This window comes from Pollicipes pollicipes, unplaced genomic scaffold, assembly GCF_011947565.3.
Source record: "Pollicipes pollicipes isolate AB1234 unplaced genomic scaffold, Ppol_2.1 Scaffold_6686;HRSCAF=7923_pilon_pilon_pilon, whole genome shotgun sequence".
NCBI classification, from domain to species: domain Eukaryota; kingdom Metazoa; phylum Arthropoda; class Thecostraca; order Pollicipedomorpha; family Pollicipedidae; genus Pollicipes; species Pollicipes pollicipes.
In genome coordinates this window covers 13,487,809-13,513,736 of record NW_023596921.1, presented here as the reverse complement: position 1 = coordinate 13,513,736, position 25,928 = coordinate 13,487,809, and the positions used below count along the sequence as shown (strand labels likewise).

Sequence of the window (25,928 nt, the reverse complement as noted above, 5' to 3'; positions counted from 1 at the left end):
GGCCCATAGTTCAGTGTATGGTCTGTGACGTCAGCGCCCAGCCTTCGGCGGACGATTACGACCAGCCGGGCTGTTCTCCGGAGAAGGGCCTCACCAGGTCCGATACAGCGACCAGCCATTACTGCGAATCATCTATGTGCGGACTGTGAATCACAATGGCCCGATACCTCGACTAGCCATTGCTAGGAATCCGTTCTGCTCGCCTGACCCATGACCGCCGACATGGGCCAGCTCTGTAGCTGCCATTGCTGCGAATCTGCCTTCAAAAGCGGAAGCTTCCGTATCGTGGGACGATGATCATGAGGCGGCCTATATTACTTACACTGCACGAATAGTGTAATTTTCTCCGCACCAGATATCTTGGGGCTGCAATAACTATATTTTCCTTTTGGTAGGTATACGTTTGCAGTCAGTAAAGTAGTACTCATTCATAGTCAGGTGACGCAGTCTTCCGTGAATGGTGTAAAGGCTCATAACACCCGAATGCCTACCACACATGCTATAGTGATGCCCATCTGCCCCTCCTGTCCTCGATTATACAACCCTGTATTACACCTTACACATCAGCCAGCACTATAACACGATTCTCCGGCCAGTGAGCGGACCCGACGTGACCCGAGCTCCCACGCGCCGCAGGCGAACTCGTGTCACGTGGTGGTGGGATGGCCCATCGAGCGAGCGCTGCAAGTCGGGCGGCGACGAGAGGACCGCGCCGCGGCCAGGCGCCCGTCGACGTCGGCGGCATCTCGTACTTGATGGCGGCTGTGTTCATCATAGGCGAGATCGCCGGCAGCGGGATGCTGGCGCTGCCCTTCTCGGTGACGCAAACGGGTGAGTCGATGGCACGAGCTGATTATGTTCTCACTGGCCGGTCCTCTGCTCCGCTGCGGCTGCAGGCTGTGTCGGCCTCAGGTGCCTGCGTCCGCCGCTAGTGGTGCAGGCTAGTGAACGCGGACCCTGGCCGGTGTTCGCCGCTGGTGTTGCAGACCGGGTGGGTCTCAGACCCTGGCCGGTGTTCTCCGCTGGTGTTGCAGACTGGGTGGGTCTCAGCCCCTAGTCGGTGTTCGCCGCTGGTGTTGCAGACTGGGTAGGTTTTAGCCCCTGGCCGGTGTTTGCCGCCGGTGTTGCAGACTGGGGTGGGTCTCAGACCCTGGCGGTTGCTCGCCGCTGATGTTGCCGACTGAGTGTGTCCAGCTGGTTGAGTCGATTATTGCTGGTGTTGCAGGATGGGTAGGCGTGCTGGTGGTGCTGCTAGTCGGCTTCGGCTCGGCCTACTGCGGCATGTGCTTGTCCCGGTCCTGGCTTATTATCGAGAGCCGCTACCCGGAGCTCAAGAGTCACTCCCAAAAGCCTTTCCCCGACATCGCCGAGAAGGCGTTCGGGTCATGCGGCCGGTGAGAGCTGCCGGCACCTGGCGGCACGGGCAGAGGCGGGTTGGGCGGCTGGCCAAATCGATCGGCATGGTACTGGGTAGTTCTTACAGCTGGGGGATGACTCTTTCCACGAGATGTTGCTGATGGCTCCAGGCAGCGGAGAATGCAAACAAACTGCTTCTAGACACCAGTGGTGCTTTCGGGAAAGGTACACAACGACAAAGCAAATAATTCCAACCGTGCTATCATTATATCTTTGCCATCCAATGTGGTCACAACTGTTGTCGGCATGGATGCTACCAAGAGCCTTGTTCTCAATATGTTCAACCATGCAAGAATAATGCGTACTCTCGTGTGCTTCTCAGGGTACTTGCTGCGGTCTGCATGTGTGTGAACACGTTCGGGACGTGCACCGTATACGTGCTGATCGTGGCCCAGATTCTGGAGAACCTGTTGTCGGTCTATGTGGAGATGCGTTACTGCTTCTGGGTGTTAGTCATCGCCTGTCTACTCATCCCAGTGTCCTGGCTTGGAACGCCCAAGGATTTGTGGTGAGAAAGCAATGGTGCAAGCGTCCAGGAGAGTTCTTAACAGGAGCATGTGCATGAAGAAAATTTCTGTACCGCATTGTTCGTGTATGTCGCAATAAGAACGTTCCCTAAATGGTCGCAGATCAGTACAGACAGCTTATGAAGGATTGAGAACACGCTGCCGTTACAGAACAAACATAGGTCGTCTTGTGCCAAGAATCGGTTTTCCCGCAACGGCTTCTGTGCAAGTTCCCCAAATTCTGATGAAAGCGGCACCGACAACAATCGTTACCGTGGTGCACGAGCACGCCCGAGCCCGTCGGCTAGATCGACACTAGCAGGCCGTGGTATTTGTGCTGCGGGCGCGCATTACACGGTGAAGACAATAAGCAATGTACTCACGTTCATCCGCCGTGAACACCGCTCCAGTACCTTCCAGCGCGGGAACTGTTGCTCGACTGCTCTGTCATTTATCGCTGTGCAAACAATGCGCCAACCAGTGTCCACTTGCTTCGTTGGGTTTTTAGAAGATCGAATTAACAGTGAGCCCGTTCCAGTTGGACCGGTACCACTGCAGCCTGACCTCAGCGTGTGCCCGTTCCACTTGGACCGGCACCGCTGTAGCCTGACCTCAGTGTGTACCCGTTCCAGGTGGGTCGGCATCCTAGCGCTGGCCACCACCTCGCTGGCCTGGTTCTTTTCCATGGTCCAGCTTTCCGTCTACTTTGACACCCTGCACAAGAAGGCCACCTTCCACCAGCCCGACTTCCTGACCTTCTTCCTGGGCATCGGACCGATCCTCTTCGCCTATGGCGGCACCGCCACACTACCCACGATCCAAAACGATATGAAGAGCCGAGAACTATTCACGCGCTCCGTCATCGTCGGATACGCAGGTCAGGAACACGGCGGACCCCAGAGGAGAGGTTCGCGGCTTGGTACCCTTTTTGATTACCTGCAGTGTAGGTAAATATTTCTGCAATCTGCCCATGAACACGCTGGTAAACGCGCAGAGACAAACCCAACGTGATGTGCAGTAATGATGATAGAAACGCGCTACCTCCGACACGTCTTAGAGCAGTTACCTCAAGATGGTCAGCATCTGTATATGACACGGATACGCAAAGATCGGTGAGCGGAGCTGATGGCGTTGACAGACTATTTCGCATGGACGAATCTCCATCTGTCCGACACGCAAGACTGTCACGGTTGGTTGCCATCTTCGTTGAAAGAACTTCAGAGGAAAACTCAGAATCCGCCTGTTTGTATTGATTAGCCGTATACTCTGCATGCTTGCGACGCTCCGTTTTTCTGGTGTAAGCTACATGCACCAACCATGAGTGGGCTTCAGTGCCCCTGTGCTTAAGTGGTTGGGGCTTTAGTGGGCTGGCTTACGTGGGGGTCCCGTCCGAGCGCCAAGCGCATACCCCGAAGATGGGTTCCCGTGCGGGTTAAGTCTGACTTTGAGGTGCGTGTAATATTCCCCATCACTGTCCACTCTCCTTTATCCGATAGCCTTAAATTGGTCGCGAATGGCGCAAAGCCTCTTATCCTAGCCAGACCGAAGCTTGAACACTTGTAAATATGGCAGGAAACACTTCAATCTTTTGGCTACTGAACTAGGTATCTGACATGCATGCCCTCAATATGTCTTCCAAGAGGGTTGTGCGCGTTTGTCAGCTTCAGCGGGCGCGGGATAATGCTTCCTGTACACTAGCACGCAATTAGTCAGCATGTTCGCATGCTCGTAGATCCCTCGACATGCGTCATGCGGCGTTACCAGGGGATTCGGCGGCTCGCGGCAGGCGTATTCGAAAATAAAAGTGGTCAGCCCGGCCCGCGCTCCGGTCGAACCCGTTCCCGGCAGTCCCGCGCCGGACGCCCTTCAATGAGTCGGCAGGACGCGGTGCCGTCCACCCTGCGTCCGCCTCAGCGAGCCGTGGGCAGATAAGTCCCCCGGCCGCCCCCTGTGCACGTCGGGTGTGGTGAGGTCCCGTGTTTCCCGTTTGTAACGGTGTGGCCGCCCGCTCTCCGATCCGGTCCGGTATGTACTTCCTGGCCGCCTGCACGCAACGCCCGGCCGGACAGGTTCTGCTGCGGCGACACCCCGGCTCCCCTCGCTACCGGCGCCCGCGCCTGTTTAGGGGCCGTCGCAGAGGGCTCGGAGCATCCTGATGAGCTCTAAGCCGGGCTTGGGGCGTCTGCGGTCTGACTTTCCGCAGCGGAATTGTCGCCCCGCGGCGGGTTCAGCGCGGTCTCTTCCGGGCCACTCACGCCTCTCTGATGAGCTCGGTCGAGGACCTGTCCTAGGCGACTTAGGCTCGACCTCTGTTTCGCTTCCGGACTGAAATGACGCCTTCGTCGGTTATCTCGTTAGAACGGCGCGTCGCGTTTAACATAGATCGACGGGACTTAAGTCTTGCAAAAATGCAGCACTTGTTGGCAAGTGTGAGATAGGGTTGCTGACAGTGGCTGGCATTGGTGATGTGTTGTCAATGATGTGATAAAATGCTCGACATGCTTTATTTACTGCCTTAAACGCCCTAAATATATTTCAGCCGAGGGATACAGTTTCGCAAAATGAGTTAGGGGTGGGGATGGCCGAGGGAAACGACTCAACCCCTCCCGAAATAACGGAAAACTGGTTTTACTCCTGGAATGTACCACTTTCTCCAAAGTTGGGAGGGGGGAGGGCGGGTGCTAGAGCTCCTTACAAGTGAATAAGAAACACTCTGCCGCGGTTCCAGCCTGCTGTGTTTTTCTACCCTGTTTCTGGTGTGCCTTTGGTGGCTAATTATAGGTGCTAGACATTTATTTGATATCTGTATTTCAAAGTTCAAAATAAATAGTCTGAGCCATTACGCCATATTTTCTGTTACCTGCGCGTCCGAGAGGTAATCCTGTCGCTTTCACATTTGAATGTCACCATTGTCAAAAGTGCTCTGACAAAGTCGACCTGGTCCTGGCCTAAGCAGGTAATCGCCTGAACTTTGCATTCCAGCTGACATCTTCAGACTACTTTGCTGTAAAAATGGGCGCCTTTAGCTGGCTGCCAAGCGACCTTACCGCTAAAAATCTGAACCTTTCAGGTCTGATAACGCTGTACGTTCTCATCGCTGCGCTGGGCTACGCTGCCGCGGGTGACAGCGTATCCTCCAACATCCTGGACACGCTGAAGACGAGGACGCCCGGCATGTTGCCGGTGGTGGCGGAAATTCTCTTCCTGGTCCATTTGTTGACGGCATTCTTCGTCGTCATCAACCCGTTCTTCCAACAAATGGAGTCGGTGTTCCACGTGGCCGACAGTGAGTCGCCCCATGGCTTGTGTGTGTTCAAGCCGAAACATTGATATGACTGACAACCCCTTCCTCTTCAGCAATGTTCAGGAGGCGTGCGCGCTGTCGTGGATAGTGGCCAATATCTTGAATCCTCTACTTGTGTTACACAATTCAATTATATTGCGTACAGCTCAACTTCAATTGTGCGCGGGATTAAATGTGCAGCTAACGTCTTAAAGCCGGCTATCTTTTATTAGAAACCTGACAATAAAGTTCCTTAGGTTGGTCTGTTTGATATCTATGGGCGCTGAGAATAAACTATATCATACCACTGAACAAAACGTCTGGACCATATGGAGTCGTGAGGCGGGAGTAGCGACACAAAAATGAGGGCAGCGAGTCCCGTGGCAGTCTGTGAGACAAACACCTCCATCATTTCAGCACCAGTGTCGAGTCGGCCGCGCCAGGTGAGGGCCTGGCCCTCGCCCAGCAGAGCGTGACAGCCGGCGTGGCGACCGTTTCAGAGTTTGACCTGAGGCGGGTGCTGTTCCGCACGGCTCTGATGGGACTGCTGGTGCTGGTGGGTGAGACCGTTCCCGACTTCGTGGACCTGCTGGGTCTGATCGGCTCGTCCTGCGTGGCGATTACGGGATTCATCCTGCCGTGCGCCATGTACCTACGCCTGGTCGGCCAGACGGACCCCGCCGGCCGCTGGAGCGCAGAGTGAGTGCCGCCGCACAGCTCGAGCAGGTGCGGTGGCCAGCCCCGCCGGCCGCTGGAGCGCCGAGTGAGTGCCGCCGCACAGCCCGGGCAGGTGCGGGGGTCAGCCCCGCCGGCCGCTGGAGCGCCGAGTGAGTGCCGCCGCACAGCCCGGGCAGGTGCGGGGGTCAGCCCCGCTGGACGCGGCTGGGAGCGCCGAGTGAGTGCCGCCGCACAGCCCGGGCGGGTGCGGGGGTCAGCCACGCTGGACGCGGCTGGGAGCGCTGATGAACGCCCTATGGGTGGTGTGAGCACGGCCGTTGGACTGTTGCGTGCCTGAGGAAGTGGAGAGGGGAAGGGACGGACGCCGCGACCGCGGGCCAGCAGCCGACGGGTTAGATAAGGAGGATCCCATGTACCCTTGCCCCGTCCGTTGTATACTGCCAGTACCCGCACTATTCCTAAATACGGGCGATTTAAAGAAAAGAGAAAGAGAGAGGGAGAGAGAGAGGGAGAGAGAGTGAGAGGGAGACAGAGAAAGAGAGAGACAGAGAGAGAGAGAGAAAGAGAGAGAAGAAAGAGAGAAAGAAAGAAAGAAAGAGAGAGAGAGAGAGAAAGAGAGAGAGAGAGAGAGGAGAGAGAGGAGAGAGAGAGGAGAGAGAGAGAGAGAGAGAGAGAGAGAGAGAGAGAGAGGAGAAGAGAGAGAGAGAGAGAGAGAGAGAGAGAGAGAGAGCAAGGATTTCCAATGTTACTGGAAATGTATATTTCTTTGCAATTTTACGAGTGGAATATAGTTAACAGCGGTATAAGAGCCATTTCATTTTGACAAGTTCACTTGTTAAATTGTTGCACAAACTATCAGCACGGACGTTGCGTTAGGTTTGACCAATTGCGGCAGCAAGGACGTTGCTCGTCGAGGGTGCTGCATGTTTTATTTTCGTCCGACCACATTCGAATTGGAACAGCTGATAGATGTCAGATGTATCAACTACCGGTAGTCTCTGCCGAGAATTCCAAATTTGAGATAGAACCATGTCCTGCCAAATGTGTGTTGTTGTTGGGTTTTCACTGTCATGTTGTTGAAGTTAATGAGCTAGTCATCTTAAGCTGTTCATGTTAATTTAAGCCATAGACCAGTTTCGATAGAAAATTCCCGTACACTTCCGTGTGCAGGATATTGATGGGTTTTAGCAGTGTAGCGCAGCCCATCTTTGCAGACTGATAACGTAAGAGACCGCAGGTCGAGCCCTTGTTAAGGTCAACTAACCGGATATTTTGTAGCTTAAGCGAACCGTCTCAACCCGAGCGGGCCTGCGGCACTTCTGAGGGGCTTACGGCTTTGCGATGACTGCCCGTGCCACCGGGAAGTTTTCAGCGAGAAGGGGCATGTTTGTTTAAAGTCGTGCTGCAAGGCATGAGCTTGAAAGCCGCTTGATCATGCAGGATTTCACACACAAGGCAGCGCCAGAAATTCGCGTCCTGTTCCATTCACTGGGTAACGATAAACTTGCAATCAAAAATAACAGTTGAAAAACACCAATACCTTCAGTGTTTTTCCTAAGCACCTCATCATCTCGTTACTGAGTAACGAAGCCGTCATCTCGGTGACCTGAGACCACGTCATCGTTGGACCAACGCCTTTTGTCCGAGGAGAGACAGGAAGATTGTTCTAGCGCGTGTGTTGGTCGCTGTTCGAAGCCCGTCACGTGCGCTCGAGCGGGCACCAACACTGCACATGTGTAAAGATTGCTTAGATGCTGGCGATTGCCCAGCTTGGTTGTATTTCGGAGACCAGCGGGAAGATAAAGACCTGAAACCAATGTATGCTGTAGCATCGGTGCAACTCTGTGCACAGAACACCAAACGAACTTCTTTGAATTCCTGGGCGTCTCCTGATGTTTTAGGAGCCCCTGTAAGTCTGTTTGTTCTAGGGGACAGCGGCGTTTCAGCAACCCTTGATTATTATTAGGCCCTGACTTTGATGCTTATTCCTGATCATTTTACCCGTGATATTTTGGGAATTTTGATACTTCTGTGGGCCGAGAACCGGTATTCCTTAATGTCCTGGTGCTTCTGCTGGTCTTATTTGTAGTTCTTGTCCATTGCGTTTCTGTCTTCTTTTGCACGCTGTGGTTTTCTCTGTCTCGTCACCTAACTATCGCTGCTAAGACACCAAACCTTGTTGGCATATCCTGGCTAATTATTTTGACGAATATTGGTGTCGCGGAACACCATGATAGCAGCAACAAACAAAAACAGTAATGAAACAGGGGCTTGGCTGCTCGACGTCAGCGGAGCAAGCTCTAATTTGCCCACAAGGCCTTTTAAAATACGACACTCAAGTTTTTATAGCTAGTTCATTCAGACCGACCGTTTTGTTTCAGGTGTAGCCCCTCAAGCCGGGTTCAATTAAGTCTGATGCGTCGAAGTACCGAATCCCCCAGCATGGATTTCATGAGAAAATTTCCTCGTGAAAATGGAGCGCAAATTTTTTTCTCCTCTTGATAACCTCAGAGTCTTTAACGTTTCTGGGAACCTATGCAGCCTCTACAAAGCAAGTGACTTTTCCGGCTTTGGATTCTGCCGATGACATGCTGTATATATAGACCGGGACCTACAAGCTTTTCATTGCAGTCTAAAGAGTTTTATTTTCCATTGACCCTCTGAAAATGGATGCGCCGCGCTTTGTACGCAGCATTCATTTCTCTTCGGTGAGCCCTGCCATGTCTTTGGGGTCCCTTTTCCAGATTTGTGCACGTCGCACTCCCAGACACCTCATTTCTATCCTCTCGGATAGCACATATTCCTCAGTCGACTTACCGCCACCGATATACACGCTGGCACACACCACACCACACCGTTTTGTTCAGCCCGATCACCCTGATCACCGTCAGCCTGATCACCCTGATCACCGTCAGCCTGATCACCGCGCACACCACGCTTCCAGACAGCTTACGCCTGCCCGGGGCACACGCACGCGCTGCCCGCTCAGCGGATACCCCGCGTGAGCGCCCGCCTCGGCTCAAAACGGCCGAGCCGGCAGTTCTCCAAGGCGTCACCTAGCAACCGAACAGGCAGGTTTCGCTCTCGAATCATTCCCCACCGTAGATCACTCAACGATTTCAACACTGGGGGCGGGGGGAGGGGAGGCTTAGTCTTTTGGACATATGCCTACGTCTTACGTGTATCTTATCGCCGCCGTTTTATGCAGTAAGCTTGCGTGGCACGGAACCACAGAGCATAAATCAGCTACACAAAGCGAACAGAGATGTGGAGAACGGAAGCCGATTTGCAGACCATAGCAAACAAGATCCCTCATTATCGTATCCCAAGTTCTCTCACATGCTTATCTCCTTTAGAGGGAAAAAATTCCCGCCACAAAACTTGTTTACGACACTGAACATGTATGCTAAGATGCCTCATCTTCTTAAGGGGAGCGTTCTACCTTTGAAGATACGGAGGTAAACATTAGATATGATGGAAGAGCTCCCGTGGGACTACTGGCATGCATTGAATTGTGAAAGGCGGCTTCAGTGCGAACTTCCAAACGAAGCTTTGTCATAAAGGACAAAGGTTCGTTAATTTGCATGTGATGTTCTCTTCAATACGTCACCATTTGATCACGCCGTGAAAACATTTCATTGCGTCAGAGTCACTGCCAGACTGGCTGCGTCAGATCTGCCGCTATAGCGGACGGCGTAACTCCCGCGTGGTACTTCTCTGGGCCTCAAGCTGGTGTTACTGGTCTAGGCACGAATGTTTTTGTTACTTGCTATGTGTACGTGTGCTTTGTCCTTTTCTGGTGGTGTTATTGTTGTATGGTGGAATGTTTTGTCCTTGTTTTTGTTTTTAACTTGCATTTGCGTCCTCGGTCTGGGATCTATTCTGAACTATTCAATCTCGGACCTCATGGCCGTGTGCATCAATCTATCCGAAGACGCGGTTCGTGGTCTGTACAGGCCATCAGCAGTTTGAACTGCCTGTTAGCCAATTGTCTTTGAGTTCTGGGACACTTCCTACTCGTGTATTCCAAACATAAATGTTTCCTTGACCGTATTTTTCTTGACCTAAAACACAATGGGGCGAATGAAGCGTGGGTACATGCGCGACATTTCTTTGGCCCCACACATATCTGGGTAGCTTTCAAATAGACGGCGCGAAATAGGCTGCACAAGTTCACATGCGCTAAGCTCGGAAACAAGACGATTTTAAGTCTTGAAAAGGCATGACTATGAACTGCAAGGCATGATCTTACAAATGCCTGTCTTAGTTTAAAAACGAGCAAAAGCGGAGCAACTGCTTTTGGCTCAGTGCGAGCAAACATCAAATGGATGTATCCAAATAGCAAAATAATGGCCTGCTTTTCTGGCTGCAAACGCAAAGGCATATGCTGACGAAGCGACGGTCACAAAGTATATCTATAGTGCTTTTGGCACAATCTTTTTGTTTATGAGCATGAGGTTGCCACTAAGTGTCTCATTTCAATAACAGTGCTTAGCTGTAAACTTAACCACATCCAAATGGAAACCAACAAAGCCAAAGGAGGTAACTCTAGAGCATAGGTGAAGGAGCGCCTCAGAAAGCGGGCTGCTAAAGTAAATTTTGAAGCCGATTCCTTCCATGCATCGCCATTGGGTTAACGCTCAGCATCTTCGGAAATTCTGAGTGCCATGACACCTATCGACTCGTCACCCTCATTCCCCAGCGTCACCCTCCTTCCCAATCTCCTCTTTCCCTGAGACGTTAACAGTGGAGAGAGACCGACTGAAGTGATCCCTTTGTTCCAGGGCGTTACCGGTTTGGGAGCGAGCCATTCTGGTGACGCTCATCGTCCTGGGGGTGGTGGTCGGGGCTACGTCAACAGTGATGGCGATGACCAACATCATCAAGCACGGCCTGGCCTCCTCCTGCCTGATTTCCACCTGACGACTGCTTCCGTGGGCTTCACGCTACGACTCCCGTCCTCGAACGACAGCGCCGCCATCCAACACCGTAGTGCGTCCGAGGCGACACCTCACGGCGTGGCAGAGAACTATGCTGGCCGCCCATGTCGGGCACGCGTGCAAACCGCACGCTTTGCCGCTAAAAGGCGCGCAATGGTAGACGTCACTACACCAATTTTTCAATCAAATCTTATGAGCATATCATCGCTCCAACACGGCACTGATTGGCATGCCATAATGTCAGAGCGGAAATCAACACACGTCGCCGAGTGTCTACAACCTTCTCGCGGGTCAAAGCATTTTTGTATGCCTAAATATATGCACTGCGTGACTCGTGGTGTTATATATAAATACCGGTATATTTTCAGTGCTAAGAGCATTATCCTACTCTGGTTTCCGTACACATGACAGGTGGTACACAATGGTCTATTAGGGCATACGTTCCTGTCGTAAACGTCGCTAGATCGTAGGAAAATCTTATGAAGCCATGACATATTTTCATGACGCAATTTGTACTGCATGCAGTCATTCCGTTCCAGTCTAAAAATTGTTTTTAAGTGGCAAGTGCATTTTTTTCAAAGTTTGCAAGCATGCTTATAGATCGTCAAGTTCTCAAGGATTTGCGTGCTTAAATGGTTACGATGAGACAAAAGATATAAGCACAGATTGGTATATTAACCTTACATTCAACCTCATTGGTAAATATCTTGCACATGACACGTTTGAGCGGGTCATTCATTATTCTGTATAGAGGTCTAATAAACCAACAGCGCAAAAAAGACAGGTGTAATTATTGCGAGGCGAAAATGTCCTTGTTCATCGACCACCTGTGTTCGTGGGTAAAAACAACGGAAGCGTTTAGACGTGAACACGTTCAAAGTTTCAGGCCGCTGCGTTACCCTCTGAAGGTCGTACTTCTACATTCAAAGGGGTTCCAAGACATTGGTTTCGTGGAAAAGACTCCTGCCGACCGGAGTGCTAAGATATTACTTACACTGCAAATTATTATACCCGACATTAATGCTACGCGACAATGCTTTAGCTACAAAAATGTGTCCGTCATTATTTCTGCTGTCAAAGTAATGCAATCCTCAACTATACGCGCCATCACTTCTAATGCCAACAGTTATGTGCAAAATTAGCGCTACACGACAAAATTTCTACTTAAAAACTTATACCCAGCATTCCTTCCATTGCAAAAACTTCTGCAGTATTTACGTACGGGCAACATTGCTTCTACTTTCAGCATTTAGCCGTGGAGTGGAGAATGTGTGAATACCAAGCAGGGGTGTAGGAACTAAGCTAACTAGTCACTAGCTAACAACTTATCGGTTAAGATGGAACCCAAATTGAGGAATAATGAAATTTGAAGTTCGTGATAACAATACGAAAACTTGGTTAACCATTTCGCTGCCTTTTTGTCAATTCATCGTGCCTGGCGGATGGGTAAAAGATGCAGTTTTGGCAGCAGAAATCCAATGACGTGCATGTTTTTTGGAAGTATTAGTTTATTGTGTAGGCGTGCAACCCTAAAGCCTTATATGTAAGTCATTGTAGTAGTTGTAATGTCGCGTCTTTAGTGAGCACCGCACTAGGCATGTGGTCTCATATTCAGTCGAGGGCCCCATCCAACCGTCATCTGTAACAGGACGGTGTGTCATATGCGGGCACACGCCTCCTTCCATCCCGAGTTATCTGGTCTCTCTTCACCGAGGTGTCTGAAGTAAGAAAAAACTGGGATTTGCATTCCTTGTGAGAAACAGTGACGCATGGAATTTCCTGCGTCAGAAGTTTGTCGTGTATAAGTCTGTGCGTTTCAAATTTTTGAATAAAAAGTAAGGTCGCATAGAAGCTATATGTTAGAAGTTATGTAGCTGAAAGGTAATGTCGCACAGAAGCTTTGCGATGAAATTTAAACTTATGAAATGTCATGCATCCAAAGATTTGACAAACGTGATATTGCTGTGCGTAAGGTTATGCGCTAGACATTTTGTTGCATGACGGCAATTTCGTGCAGATGTTTCACAATAGACGATTTGTCGCGTAAAAGTTGTCCACAATAGAAGGATGACGCGAGGATGTTTTTACCTCAGACGTTTTCTTGCGTAGTGGCAATGAGGTGTGGAAGTCTTTGCGTTAGCAATTGTTTTGTTAGAAGTTTTGACGCGTGGAAGCCAATTGCTTCAGGTATTCTTGTATTCGAAGCAATGCCATGCAGAAGTTGTGTCGTGCAAGTTCTGTCATTAGCAGTATGTACGTTAGAAGTATTGTCGGTACACCCTTAAACTGAGTGGAAGTGCCGATGCTATGATTTGCGAAACATGCCCTGTATCGTATGGCACAAATATTGCGCATGAGCATTGGCAAAAAAGCAATAATATTTATAAATAAATGCTATCTGATTTTCTGGAGTAGTAATCATGCTGATCAGAAGCTTTTCAAATGAAAGTTTTTCATCATTTTTCAAATTTTGACGTGTAGCACTAATGTTACATTAAAGTCGTTGCAGTAAAAGTAGTGGGACATCTAAGTAATGACTACCAGAGTTGTCGCAATAGATGAATGACCGGTATAAGTTTTTGAAGCATATGAGTTTTGTCGTCGAACATTAATGTCGAGTGTGATTTTGTAGCAGAATGAATCGTAATAAATGGATAAATTTGCAGAGTGAAGGAATGATGGATATAATTTTTTTTTAAGCAAAACTTTTGTCGTTTAGCACCTGGCAATATAAGAAATGTTGCGTACAGATGATGACTGTATTATAACTTTTGCAGCAGAGGTAATGACGGGTATAAGCTTTTGAGGTATACATTTTGTCACGTAGCACTGATGTCGTATATAGGTATTAAAAATTGTAACAGAAGTAACATCGCGATAAACTTATATTGTAGCACTCCGGTCTGCATGAGCCTATACCGCAGCACTTATGTTGCGACACCGCATAGTATGAACCATATTGGGATCGCACGTCCAAAGACGGTCACGACGGCAAAGATTATACGGCGGTCACAAATAACAGACAAAGTACTCCGGCTCATGAAGTTGTTGGGATGGCTCAAGGACATTTGACGATAAGGGGTCTAAAGGGCTCGGAGACCGATGAACTCTACTGAAAGGACCAAGGGGCTCACTTTAACCCTCTTACCCTCACGTAAACCTTTACCTTTAACTTTTACTTAGTCCTCACTTTAACTTTTAGCCCGCTAACCCTCACACTGATGTGGCTTCGATGCGTCCCCTCCCTGGTTATAATATGCTGGGGTCCGCGCTGCCCGCGCTGTCTGTTCTAGAAGGGAATTCATAACATTATGCATTACACGTCATGTGCGCGTAAGTAACTTCAAAAACCATGCAGGAACTTCTACTAATTTATTGAGTGAGTCACAGCGCTTGATTCCATGCGAGTTGTGCTTTGAGAATCTCGTGATTACCGTTTGATGTCGGTGAGGAATTCGTCGGTGGGCAAGGCATTGTGTAAAAAGCGAGGCGCCTTTGCTCCGAGTTACGCGCACGGTAAAAATGAAGTTGACGGGGAAACGTTATGGAAATCCGTGGTTAACATAATGGTGGTCAGTATGGGAAATTTCGCTTGAGAGTAAAGAAAGAAATATCGAAAATTTTATATTAACAAAAAAAGAAAGTCAGCTCGTCACATGAAGATTATGAAAGTAGAGCGATTATAACATCTTGCAAAACGTGCCGTAGGCCAAGAATAACCATGCGATGTGCGGATGGTCCGTAGCGATGCAATACATAAAGAAATATCTGTTGAAAATATCGATAGAGATATTGTCATTTATGCAGTGAAGTGGATAAGGTTCAATAAGAGTTAACTAGAATAGCGTAATGGTATAATGCAAAGCGGCCAACTTTAATCAACGCAAAATGTACTCAAAGCGAAAGGTAAGCTCACATCACATATGTAATGTATTTTCGGCGCAAAGTAAAGTGATCCCACAATCCAACCGCCACACAAAATCATTTCGGGGTTTTGCGGCGGGGCGATGGCAATTAATTTGTTCCAGGAAGAGGCTGCTCAATAAAAACAGCCGGGCAGAGAAAGAACGGCAAGAACCAAATGGTCGCGATGGGCCCGACATCATCGCCTTGATGGTGCCCTGTCATGCGACGGGACGCGTCGTGAACAACCAGCAATTATGTTCAGCGTAACCAAGGGGAGGGAATTTCGTCCAACGGAACCAGAGCGCAAGTAGGAAGAAGGAGAGGCTAGTAACTCGAAAAAAATAAATGTAGACGCAAAATGTTACCGGCGCCCCAAAATATGTGTACATATTCATGTCATATTCAGGGGTGCCAATTTCTGTTAATTAGTGAGGGGGCCGAACCGAAGGCCCGTCAACCTACGTTCCTCACTCCCATTTTTCTCACCGGATTTAGCCCACTTTGTTTTGATTAAACGCAATGTATGTTTTTTATTATATTTTTTATATATTTGTATAATGTATAAAAGCCTTTGATTTAAGCAGTATGGAAATCACGCAGGGTTGGATCCAGGGAGCACGGGCACTGGACGCAGCGTCCCTTCTGATCGGCACGTGAAGGCGCTCCTTTAGAGGCCACCTTAGGGCGCCGATGGCGCTCTTCTTTGGCGGTCATGGGAGGCCGCACGCATTTTGGCTATGGGGACGCGTGTGGAGTTCGCCATGGACTCAGGTCATCCCGTATTCCAGAACTTTTCACTTGAACATCACAAACCATTGCGAGTCTTATAGCGCTAAGTATGTGAAGTTTATTACATCGTTCATCCGCTCAGCTGTTATGATTTGCATCTGATGGTAAGGGCAACCAATACTTTGTTATGAGTCGTACGAGACGCCACTACGCAGAAAGATAAAAGAAGATAGTATTTTTGTCATGCTCATCTTTTGTCCGCATTTTTTGAAGCATTCCAAGCAAAAACATTGGAGGGCCAAGCCAACATTGGGGAGCCCTAACTCGACGCTGGGGGCCAGGGCCCTCACAAAAGAAAACAAATCGAAGACGGTGGTTGTATTGCATTATGCCAACCAGTTACGTCTTAGTCAAGACTAAAAATAACATCGGAGGCCATTTGGCTTAAAATGGCCCCCTTTTATTACGGTGGAAGCTCCATGAGTACCGGCCTGCACAACTTGCAAAAGTTTGTGGCCCCACACCCACTTGGAAGCTCCATGAGTACCGGCCTGCACAACTTGCAAAAGTTTGTGGCGCCACACCACACTTCTGCTATCATACACTTTACCGTATGAGCAGCCGTAAATCTTAGTCTGAGCATGCCAGGATCAGTGGGCAAAATCAGCTCAGTTTTTTTAGTGAAAAACTGTCTCATATTCATGTTGTAATTAACAAGCTTCTTCATGCTTCCGAATCATTGGTAATTGTTGGATCAATCCTTTGCTGATAAATAACATTTCCTACAAACGTCATTCAAGGTGCAGATCGAGCGAATTTCATTTAACAGTCAGTTTTGTATGTCTCTACCGGCCTCAATGGCGCCAATCAGCTCGAGTCACATTTGCCGCGGAACGTCGCTTTGTTTGCTTGCAGGCGGTGCGAGTCGTCTCGCTGAGTGGTAGCGTTAGCGGTGTCTGGTCACGGGTGGAGGTATCCTGGGGCCACTAATTGTGATTACATCTGAAAAGTTGTAGTCCCGGATTTCCTGTGCAGTGCTGCTCCGAGAAGTCCAAACTGAAGCTTGTGGAAAGCGGCTGAATCAAATTAGGTGTTCAGCTGGGCACCAGTATAACAGTATTGCAGTCGGCGCCCAGTTGCATACCGCGTACAGGAGCCACTTTTTACCGTGAACACAAAATGTCTGAACGCGAGGAAGAAAGTCCCACTCCTCTGGGATCAGAGAATCAATCGGTAAGGACATTTTTGCTTTTCCTGTCCTGTCGGTTGTGATAGATAATGCCCCCTTGAATAGATTTGTGGAGCCAAGCTGGACGTATGATCACCTTCACTTTTACGTTCACATTTTTCTCGCTAAAATATGTCAGTAATCAAGGCAAAAATTTAAAGGCACAAGGCTTATCGCTGGTGTAAATGTATGAGCTGAAAATATTTGCTGTAATCTTTTACTAAGCTACCTTCCCACATATGGATGCTGAGGATAGGCTTTCATGGGAGATGTGTAATATGGGCTCATCTGGTGATATGAATCTGCCATATGTGCCATATGAAAGTGCCATATGAAATGCTGAATTTTATGTGGGTGTTAAGTATTCAGGATTGTATTATGAGTAAAATACTGGCATCCACATTGTGTACAAAATGTCAAATGTCAATTAAATGCTTAATATAGGTAGCTTTGCAGTTTCCTTCACTTTGAATCTGTTTGAAATGGTCCTGATTTTATGCAAAGCTCAATCATGAAACAGTTTGTGGTTCAGGAGATTTACAGAATGAATGGAATTTGTCAAGGCTATTATATCATAAGCAAATGGTGTGTTAATTGAACCTGAGCCAAATAGGCTGTGTACGAGTGCGTGATTACTGTGCCAGATTGCTCACTCCTTGCTCATTCTCATTTCAGAATGCCTCGTCAGAGAAGGGGAGCGACACATATGAAATGTCACGGGTAAGTGGGGACCAAAAATCTGGCACTTGTGTTGTTGATTATGGTAAATTGCCACTTGTTAGGCTTCAGCCCTGTTCCATGCACTGGCACATTTTGCCTGACATAGTCTTCCATTAGGATGCCAGTAGGGTAGTGGTAAGGCTGCACAGCTGAGAAATCAGATGCATGCTGTTTGATTCCTTGCAGTGCTCACCCTTCCTGAGAGGTTAAAAGGCTGTTGACATACAGAGTCAGCAGCTGTGTGCATGACTGCACTGCTTATCCTTGGCATGATTTTACAACATTGCATAATAGTGTCAAGTGTACAAATGTGCCATACCATGAAACATTAAAGCATGTTAAAACACGCTATCAACATGATGCAGGCTATTATCAGTTTTCATTGAGTCTGGTCTTCAGTGCACCTGATCTTTGGGAACTTTGACATTGATGGAGCCTTCTACACTCCGCTTTGAGCGAAGAATGAGCCCCAGCATTCGCATCACATGTGGGACTTGCAGCTAACAATTCTTAGTTTTCCTTGTGATATGGCAAAAGCCATCTTACATAAAGCTGGTGCAGTAGCTGGGACACTGCATGCATAGCTTTTTAATAACTTATCGGACATTATCTATGAAGAACCCTTTCGTCTGGACCCATGTGAGTTAGATCGCTACCATAAACATAAATCCTTTGCCTATGTTTAGGCCATTGGCAGGTCAAATTTCGTACACAGAGCATGGCATTGCTCTTAGATGGGGGAGGGCCTCCCAGGGTGGCAAAGTCAGCATAAAAACAATGAGATTGTATAATGATAGTATTTGCAGTTGTGTGAAGGTTAACTCCATTATTCTACAAATTGTGTTGCATTTTCATCCTGTAACATGATAACTTGAAAGAGAAAATAGCTCAAGTGCAGGAAATGGTGATGGCAGACAGGTGTTGGACTGAATAATTAGTTACTTGTTTCCCAGGTTTGTGTTTTTTGTGTTTGAGATGGGGCAGTCATGAGTACAAGGTATGTAGAGGAATATTTTGCTTGAGTTTTGGCAGCATTCATAGGGCAGGCAGAGTTGAAAAGGTGAACCTTCCTCTGAAATATGAGCAAACTTCTCTTCTTAATACCCTGGAGAAACCTCTGAATGACCCACCCCCTTAGATGTCCTGGGTATGCCTTGAATGCATATATTTAACTACAAATTGTAATGGGATTTCATACTTTTCTGGTAACTTAAGGCTATTGTTTGCCTGATAGGAACTGCAGAATTGTTTCTTCTTTTACAGTACTGCTAAAAATGCACTCCTAGATCTGCCATTGACTGCTCAGACAGAAATGGTAGTGTTGCAGGCAGTCTGATTGTATTGTGGTATACCCCGACCTCCCATACCAGCTGCCAGGTTGGACTGCAGTGGTTGGCTCAACATGTGAGATGATAGTGTTAGAATCATAATCAGAAGACCAAGGTTTGAATCCTTGGTCTTCATTGGAATCAATGACTGTTATCAGATTGACTGATCCATTTCATATGATCTTTTTCAGGAGAAAGATCGGTCGAAAAGATTCGACTTCTTGCTCAAGCAAACGGAGATCTTTGCACATTTCATGTCGACGGCAGGTCGTCACAAGCCGAGCTCGCCGCTCAAGGTCAAACCAGGACGGCCCAAAAAAGTCCAGACGGAGGTGGCTGACGGAGAGTAAGGGCGCTGTCTGGTGGATGCGCCAATGTCGGGTGGAACGGATTTGTTCCAGCACCTAGTGGCAGCAACCAAGTATTTTTTCTAGACATTACAATCTTTGAACTTGCTTTGTTCATTGTTATGTGGACTTTTGATTGCTCTGCGCTGTATGACGCCCCAGAAGAAATGTAGGGGCGCGTGGTGCACGCGATGTGATGATTGCTGGGATGCTGCTGGCCCTTCGTATCGTTAGTGTGTTGTGCCATGATGTCAGATGCGTCGGTGGTGCCGGCGAGACGAGGCCGGTGTGCGCCGGTGTAGGTGTATGCATCCTCGTCGCCGTGCCAAGCGCGGGGGTGGGGCTGCTTGTGGCGCTGCCGCCTGTCTCATGCTCACGGCCTTCGTGCCGGCAGCCATCGTCACCGCATGACGGAGCAGGATGAGGACGAGGAGCTGCTGGCAGAGGCGGGCAAAGGCACCAAGGCCATCGTCCGCTTCGACGAGTCGCCGCACTACATCAAAGGCGGCAAGCTCAGGGACTACCAGGTCAGTCCGGGCACTGCTCGGCCAGCACGTCTGCTGGCTTGGCGGCCCGTCACGCGCAGGCGCACTGCACTTTACTCGCCACGTTTAGGCGCGACTTGCAGCCTCTGGCTGGCTGGCTGGCTGGCTGGCCGGTTGGCTGGTGTAGCGGACGCCTGGCGCTGGCCGATTGGCTGGCGCGACGGACGCCTGACGCCGGCCGGTTGGCTGGCGTGACGGACGCCTGGCGCTGGCCGGTTGGCTGGTGCGACGGACGCCTGATGCCGGCAGGTTCGCTGGCGCGACGGACGCCTGACGCCGGCCGGTTGGCTGGCGTGACGGACACCTGACACCGGCCTGTGATGTCGGCTCGGCGCTGCTCCTGTTGACATGTCCTGGAGCTGACCACGGCTGTTGAGATAGACGCCTCACAATGCAATGTGTTAACGGCGGTTTCGCCGATCACGGAATGAGTTCAGTAGTCGTCAGAGGTACTGGGATACGACGGAGTCACGGACCATTTAGAGCTTGTCAAAATCCAAGCAAAGCGAAGACGTATTCCCCGAGTCTCATAGTCAGCGGCGGATTGCTACGGCTGTGCCCCTGGCGTGTTGAGAGCGTCACGAGCTGACCGATCGCACCTGGCGGCGCGGCCCATCAAGTGTGGTGGCTGGTCCCTCGGGATCGTGAGCTGGAAAAAACATGTTTACTGTCCAGAACATTGAATGCTCACCGGTGGCTTGTGTAATGGTGTACATGACACTGACCTATATGTTTAAGTGATACGTTATATTTTGTCAGGGAAAGGCGCTTCGGTCATGGACGTTAGGAACATTGCTGACTTGCTCATGACACCAGGCAGTAATTTGCTCACGCGGACATTGGACACTTTCGACGCGCTGCCACCAGTTGCCCATCATAACCACGGAGGTCACGAAAGGCGACAATGGCACGAAATTTGCGGCACGCAGACATGCTTTGGACAGCCTACGGCCTACTGACACTTGGTGACCACGGACGTGATTGGGAAGGCGCGCCGAGCGCCCAGCACGCGCTCCCTGTCGATCAGCAGCGAGTTGGTCTTGATCTGCAGCTCCTCCTCCATCTTGTTCTTGCGGCGGAGGAGCGCGGCGATGGCCGCCTCGGTGGCGGCCAACTTCTGCTTCAGCTGGTCGATGCTGCCGTACAGATCGAGCACCTCGCCCTGCAGCCGAATCATGGCGTTGTCGCGGCACAGCTCCATGCAGTTACGGTGCGTGCGCCGCTCCAACCGCGTGTGCGCCACCTTGAGTGGCGGGCACTTGTCGCCGAGCGCTTTCTGCAGCGCCTGTCGGTACTTCTCCTGGTCGGCCAGCTCCTGGACCAGCCGCGACAGCTCCGCCTGCACCCTGTTCTTCATGTCGGTCGTCTGCTGGATGCGCTGCGCCAGCGCCTCGTTGGTGTTGTTCCAGGCCTGCCACAGCTCGTTGACAGAGGCGGCGATCATGGCTTCAGCCTCTGCGCGCAGGCGCGAGCTCTCGGCGCGCGCGTTCTGCGACCGCTGCACCAGCCGGATGGTGTAGTCGAGCCACGACTCCGGCGTGCTCATCGTCTTGTCCCACTGCTCGATGCCCGGGTATAACGCTATGCCCGGCGACGAGTTGTTGAGGCCGTGCGAGTACTTGTCGATGTTGAGCGTGGCGAACTTGTCGAGCGCGTCGCGTTCCAGGCAGTTTCGGGAGTCACACAGCTCCTGCAGGGTCTGCGCGATCCGCTCGAGCAGGCGGCACATGCGCTCTTGGAACGCCTTTATGGTCTCCACCTCATGGTTCAGGCCGATTTCGACGCAGTCGTGCACAAGGTCGATGCCCATCCGCTGGTCACGAGCGTACAAACTCTCCCGGTCGATTTTCAGAGGATTTTCTAGCTCGCGCAGCAAACATTCGGCCTGTCGCTTCATTTCTTCCATCTTTTGTGTTTCAATTACGTTCATTTCGAGTTCGTGGAGCACCTCGTTTCTCCAGTAGTTTACGTCCCCTATTCGCTCGCCCAGACGCTGAGTAGAATCTCGTTGTCCGAAGGTTGTCAGGCAGTCCGTATTTCTCATGGTGCGGAGGGAATCACAGCGCACATGCTCCCCGACGTTTCGGTCGCCTTCGGAATTGTTCAAGTTGTCGAAGTTCGTCTGCTGCCAGTCAGCCATGGTGTATTTGCTATGGAATGTTTTTTGCGGTGTTGCCCGAATGGGTGGGCACAGTGGGTGTTTCCCCAGCGCACTTCGCTCCCAGAGTGAGGTTGCATTGGCCGGAATGGAAACCCCCGGTATATACTTGTCCACCGTGACATTCGGTCGGAATGAGTAGTCGTACGGTGAGCCGGAGCCCAGCGTCCGGACGTTCTCTCCACAACGACAGTCACCCACTTGCCGTAGCTCTGTTTTGAACGTCGTCGTCATTTTAAAAGTATGCTAAGTTGTGATGATACAAGTCATATAGAATTATGGGTCCGTGCCCAAATGCAAAATTTTTCCCTAGCCACAAACTGGCCCGATTCAAGGGCACACATGCTTCTGCACAACCATCCCAAAGACGCCATATTTCGAGTTGCACGTGATTTGGTTTCTAACTGCGCTTGCGAGAAAAAAGTGGCCGTTGTGGCATTACTTATATCGGTACTTACGTTAAATTTTACGTGCTCAATTTGTATGTAAGTTGTTAGGTGCATTTGCGAGGAACGTTATTCATATACAGAAGACGGTACTGTCAGCGTTATTCACCTTAGACGTTTAGCCAAGCTTTGCTCGTAGAGATCAGCGTGCGTAGATACTGTGCTTTACGAGGAATAAGGTGAACAGTCTGCCTTCACTTTGTTTTTGTTCATCATAAAGCAAAGCACGCTTTTGTGCTAAATGTCCTCGGGTGGTTCAAGAAATAACCCAGTATTTACTGCTCTTTATACTTTCTTGCAGGCTGTTAGTGTGCAAATGTGCTAGCTGACATTTCACATAGTTAACGTAAGCAAACCATCCTTGTATCACAAGTGTACATCTATTGTGTCTTTTTTCGAAAGGTGCGTGGCCTGAATTGGATGATAGGACTCTACGAAAATGGCATCAACGGCATCCTGGCTGATGAGATGGGATTGGGAAAAACGCTGCAAACCATCTCCCTTCTCGGGTGAGTTGACCTTTGGGTACCTTTTCGTGGATGTTGATAATTGTTCTGGGTAGATTGCGTTTCCTGACTGTTGACGCGTTATTCGCATTGGCCTTCAATGATTTGTTCGCGTTGTCGATCTGTTCTTGTAGATGACGCCTTTCGCTTACGAGTCGTTTCTGGATCGAGCTGCAACGAACAACGCATAGATACACTGACCGGTACTTTTCAGCTACATGAAACACTACCGCAACATCCACGGTCCCCATATGGTGATTGTACCCAAGTCGACGCTGTCCAACTGGAAGAACGAGTTCACGCGCTGGTGTCCGACTCTGCGCGTTGTCTGTCTGATCGGAGACCAGGAGACCCGGGTACGTGGCCTTCTATCGTGCTTGTCGACTCGGGCACGGCCAGCTGTCGAGAAATAAGACCAGCAAACGGTTCGAGGCATGTCTGCGACTTGTGAAAGCTTTTTAATGCATGCCATTTCGGGATCGGTGCGTGAACAGGAACGTAGAACGTGAACGAACGTGTTCGTGCAGGAACGTAGCCGTCGGCAGTTACAGCTCGCATCATAACACCTCGGATTTGCATGTCATACCGGGTTTGTCACAGCGTTCACGTGTGGTTGGGAGCGCAGCCCTGCGCGTGGAGGCAGCGTCACCTGGCAGGATGATGGATGGGCGCGGCGTGCGCGTGACGCCGGCGGACGTGTGACGCGCGCCTGCGTCCCTCCCTCTCCGCAGAACGCCTTCATCCGTGACGTGCTGCTGCCGGGTGAGTGGGACGTGTGCATCACGTCCTACGAGATGTGCATCAAGGAGAAATCTGTCTTCAAGAAGTTCAATTGGCGCTACATGGTGATCGACGAGGCGCATCGCATCAAGAACGAGAAGTCGCTGCTGTCTCAGATCGTGCGCGAGTTCAAGACGTCCAACCGCCTCCTGCTGACGGGCACGCCGCTGCAGAACAACCTGCACGAGCTGTGGGCGCTGCTCAACTTCCTGCTGCCGGACGTGTTCAACTCGTCCGAGGACTTCGACGACTGGTTCAACACCAACGAGTGTCTGGGCGACAACTCGCTGGTGGAGCGGCTGCACGCCGTGTTGCGGCCCTTCCTGCTACGACGCCTCAAGTCCGACGTCGAGAAGAGTCTGCTGCCCAAGAAGGAGGTCAAGATCTTCGTCGGTCTCAGCAAGATGCAGCGCGAGTGGTGAGTTCGGGTGGGACGCTCAGCAGCGGCCGTGGTCGGCGGGGTCGAGCCTCCTGATTGGCCGTGTTTTGGTTCAGCGTCGCGTTCGCTTCCGTGGATGCCGACGCGATACATCAAGTGCTATCTCCATTTTGGACTATCTGGAAATGTTCCTATGAATGCTTGAGGAAGAAATTTATTTCATTTAGTGCGAGGGATAAAGTAAGTTTACGTTATGTATCGGGGGCCTTAGCCCCTCTGAAGCGGGCCCCGGGTAGCGGGACTGACAACTACACTGCGGCTGACAGGTACACAAAGATCCTGATGAAGGACATCGACATCGTCAACGGCGCCGGTAAGCAGGAGAAGATGCGCCTGCAGAACATCCTGATGCAGCTGCGCAAGTGCTGCAACCATCCTTACTTGTTCGACGGTGCCGAACCGGGCCCGCCGTACACCACCGACTACCACCTGGTGAGCGGCCTGAGCGGCGTGCGGGACGCTGGTACGGGATGGGAGGCGGGGACCGACGGAAGCGGTGCGACCCGGATGGGATGTGGGATGTGGGAGTCACGACCGCGATGGGATGTGGGATGTGGGAGTCACGACCAGTATGGGATGTGGGAGTCACGACCGGAATGGGATGTGAAGTCACAACAGGGATGGGCTGTGGGAGTCACGACCGGGATGGGATGTGGGAGTCACGACCGGATGGGATGTGGGATGTGGTAGTCACGACCGGAATGGGATGTGGGAGTCACGGCCCGGATGGGATGTGGGATGTGGGAGAGACGACCGGCATGGGATGTGGGATGTGGGAGTCACGACCGGCATGGGATGTGGGATGTGCGAGTCACGATCGGGATGTGGGAGTCACGCGGTGTTTCATTTCCTGAAATACATACTTGAGCGACTGTTGGCTAGATCTGGTGATGGGACGCGGCAAACAATGTATGGGTTTGGGCTTGTGTTTATGATTACCCCATGCATTCGCCACTTACCATATCCTGGCTACTATTGCGGTTGCAGCTAGGAGCCCGCTATAATTAAATTATATTAATTAAATCATTACGCCATAGTTTTACTGCCCACTTTCATTGGATCGGCGCCTTATATTGACCGTGCTGCAGTGAACCCTCCGCCTGCCTGCTGGACTGATCTGGCGGCGGCGTCGGCGGTGCCACGGCCGTTGTGGTGACAGGTTGCCTTCGTCGCCAGGTGGAGAACAGTGGTAAGATGGTGGTGCTGCACAAGCTGCTGCCCAAGCTGCAGGAGCAGGGCTCCCGCGTGCTCATCTTCTCCCAGATGACACGTATGCTCGACATTCTGGAGGACTACTGCTTCTGGAAAAACTACATGGTATGTCATGGGCCAGATGCTCGCCGCCCTGTGCCATCAGGGGAGCGCGAGCGTAGAGGTTGTGACGGCGCGGAAGTTAGCTGGTGACGCCCAACCGCCGTGGGCGCAGGTAACGGAACCGACGCCGGGCCACCGAATGTGTTTAGTGGGAGATTTGTTGTCTACTTTGTCTTCGTCATTGGAGGCTTACCACTCACTCAGCTGCTGAGGCTATATGTCGTCGCCTGCCTCTCACCATGGCGGAAAGGGCGGGCGCCGCGGGAAATCGAACCCCGTAACTCTGGTTTCTCAGACGGGCAGCGGTTAACGCGTTGGCGTTAACCATTACACCAGCGGCACCCGGATCTCCGTTTTGACCTGACGTAAGCTAAACGCCTCTGTTCTGACGCTAAGCTCAGTGTGCCGTGCCAGGTGGAATGACGTACTGCTGTTCCGACGAACTGCTCTGACCTGATGGCCTGACCTGACCTGGCCCTGTGACCCGCAGTACTGTCGCATCGACGGTCAGACGGCCCACGAAGACCGCCAGCGGCAGATCGACGAGTTCAATGCGCCCGGCTCCAGCAAATTCATTTTCATGCTGTCCACACGCGCCGGTGGCCTGGGTATCAACCTGGCCACGGCCGACATCGTCATCCTGTACGACAGCGACTGGA

General features: G+C 50.7%; 3 protein-coding genes across 3 annotated transcripts; 2 read left to right on the top strand and 1 right to left on the bottom strand.

The window, feature by feature from the left end:
- The first annotated feature begins 724 nt into the window (after positions 1 to 724).
- Positions 725 to 11,156, top strand: LOC119107818 (amino acid transporter AVT1J-like). The gene is made up of 7 exons (XM_037231377.1): positions 725 to 831; positions 1,226 to 1,394; positions 1,739 to 1,924; positions 2,555 to 2,799; positions 4,993 to 5,208; positions 5,706 to 5,904; positions 10,668 to 11,156. The coding sequence occupies exons 1-7, from the start codon at positions 756 to 758 to the stop codon at positions 10,804 to 10,806; spliced, it is 1,230 nt and encodes a 409-aa protein (XP_037087272.1). The 5' UTR covers positions 725 to 755; the 3' UTR covers positions 10,807 to 11,156.
- Positions 11,157 to 16,379: 5,223 nt separating this feature from the next.
- Positions 16,380 to 25,928, top strand: Iswi (nucleosome-remodeling ATPase imitation SWI; the record flags this gene model as incomplete). Its single annotated transcript, XM_037231330.1, is given in 10 exon segments — positions 16,380 to 16,691; positions 17,362 to 17,406; positions 18,926 to 19,080; positions 19,476 to 19,608; positions 22,633 to 22,739; positions 22,951 to 23,092; positions 23,468 to 23,934; positions 24,222 to 24,387; positions 25,132 to 25,272; positions 25,760 to 25,928. Coding segments are annotated over 10 exon segments (1,579 nt in total), but the record flags the coding sequence as incomplete, so codon positions are not given.
- LOC119107783 (tektin-3-like) lies at positions 20,355 to 22,137 on the bottom strand. The gene has a single exon (XM_037231331.1). It carries the CDS (start codon positions 22,016 to 22,018, stop codon positions 20,579 to 20,581), a length of 1,440 nt encoding a protein of 479 aa, XP_037087226.1. The 5' UTR covers positions 22,019 to 22,137; the 3' UTR covers positions 20,355 to 20,578.

Excerpts from the sequence above, each read along its gene's own strand:
- LOC119107783 (XM_037231331.1), bottom strand. The coding sequence starts at position 22,018 with ATGACGACGACGTTCAAAACAGAGCTACGGCAAGTGGGTGACTGTCGT.
- LOC119107818 (XM_037231377.1), top strand. The coding sequence starts at position 756 with ATGGCGGCTGTGTTCATCATAGGCGAGATCGCCGGCAGCGGGATGCTG. Across the intron at positions 832-1,225 it reads CTTCTCGGTGACGCAAACGG|GATGGGTAGGCGTGCTGGTG; the intron begins GTGAGTCGATGG and ends CTGGTGTTGCAG. Across the intron at positions 5,905-10,667 it reads GCCGGCCGCTGGAGCGCAGA|GGCGTTACCGGTTTGGGAGC; the intron begins GTGAGTGCCGCC and ends CCTTTGTTCCAG.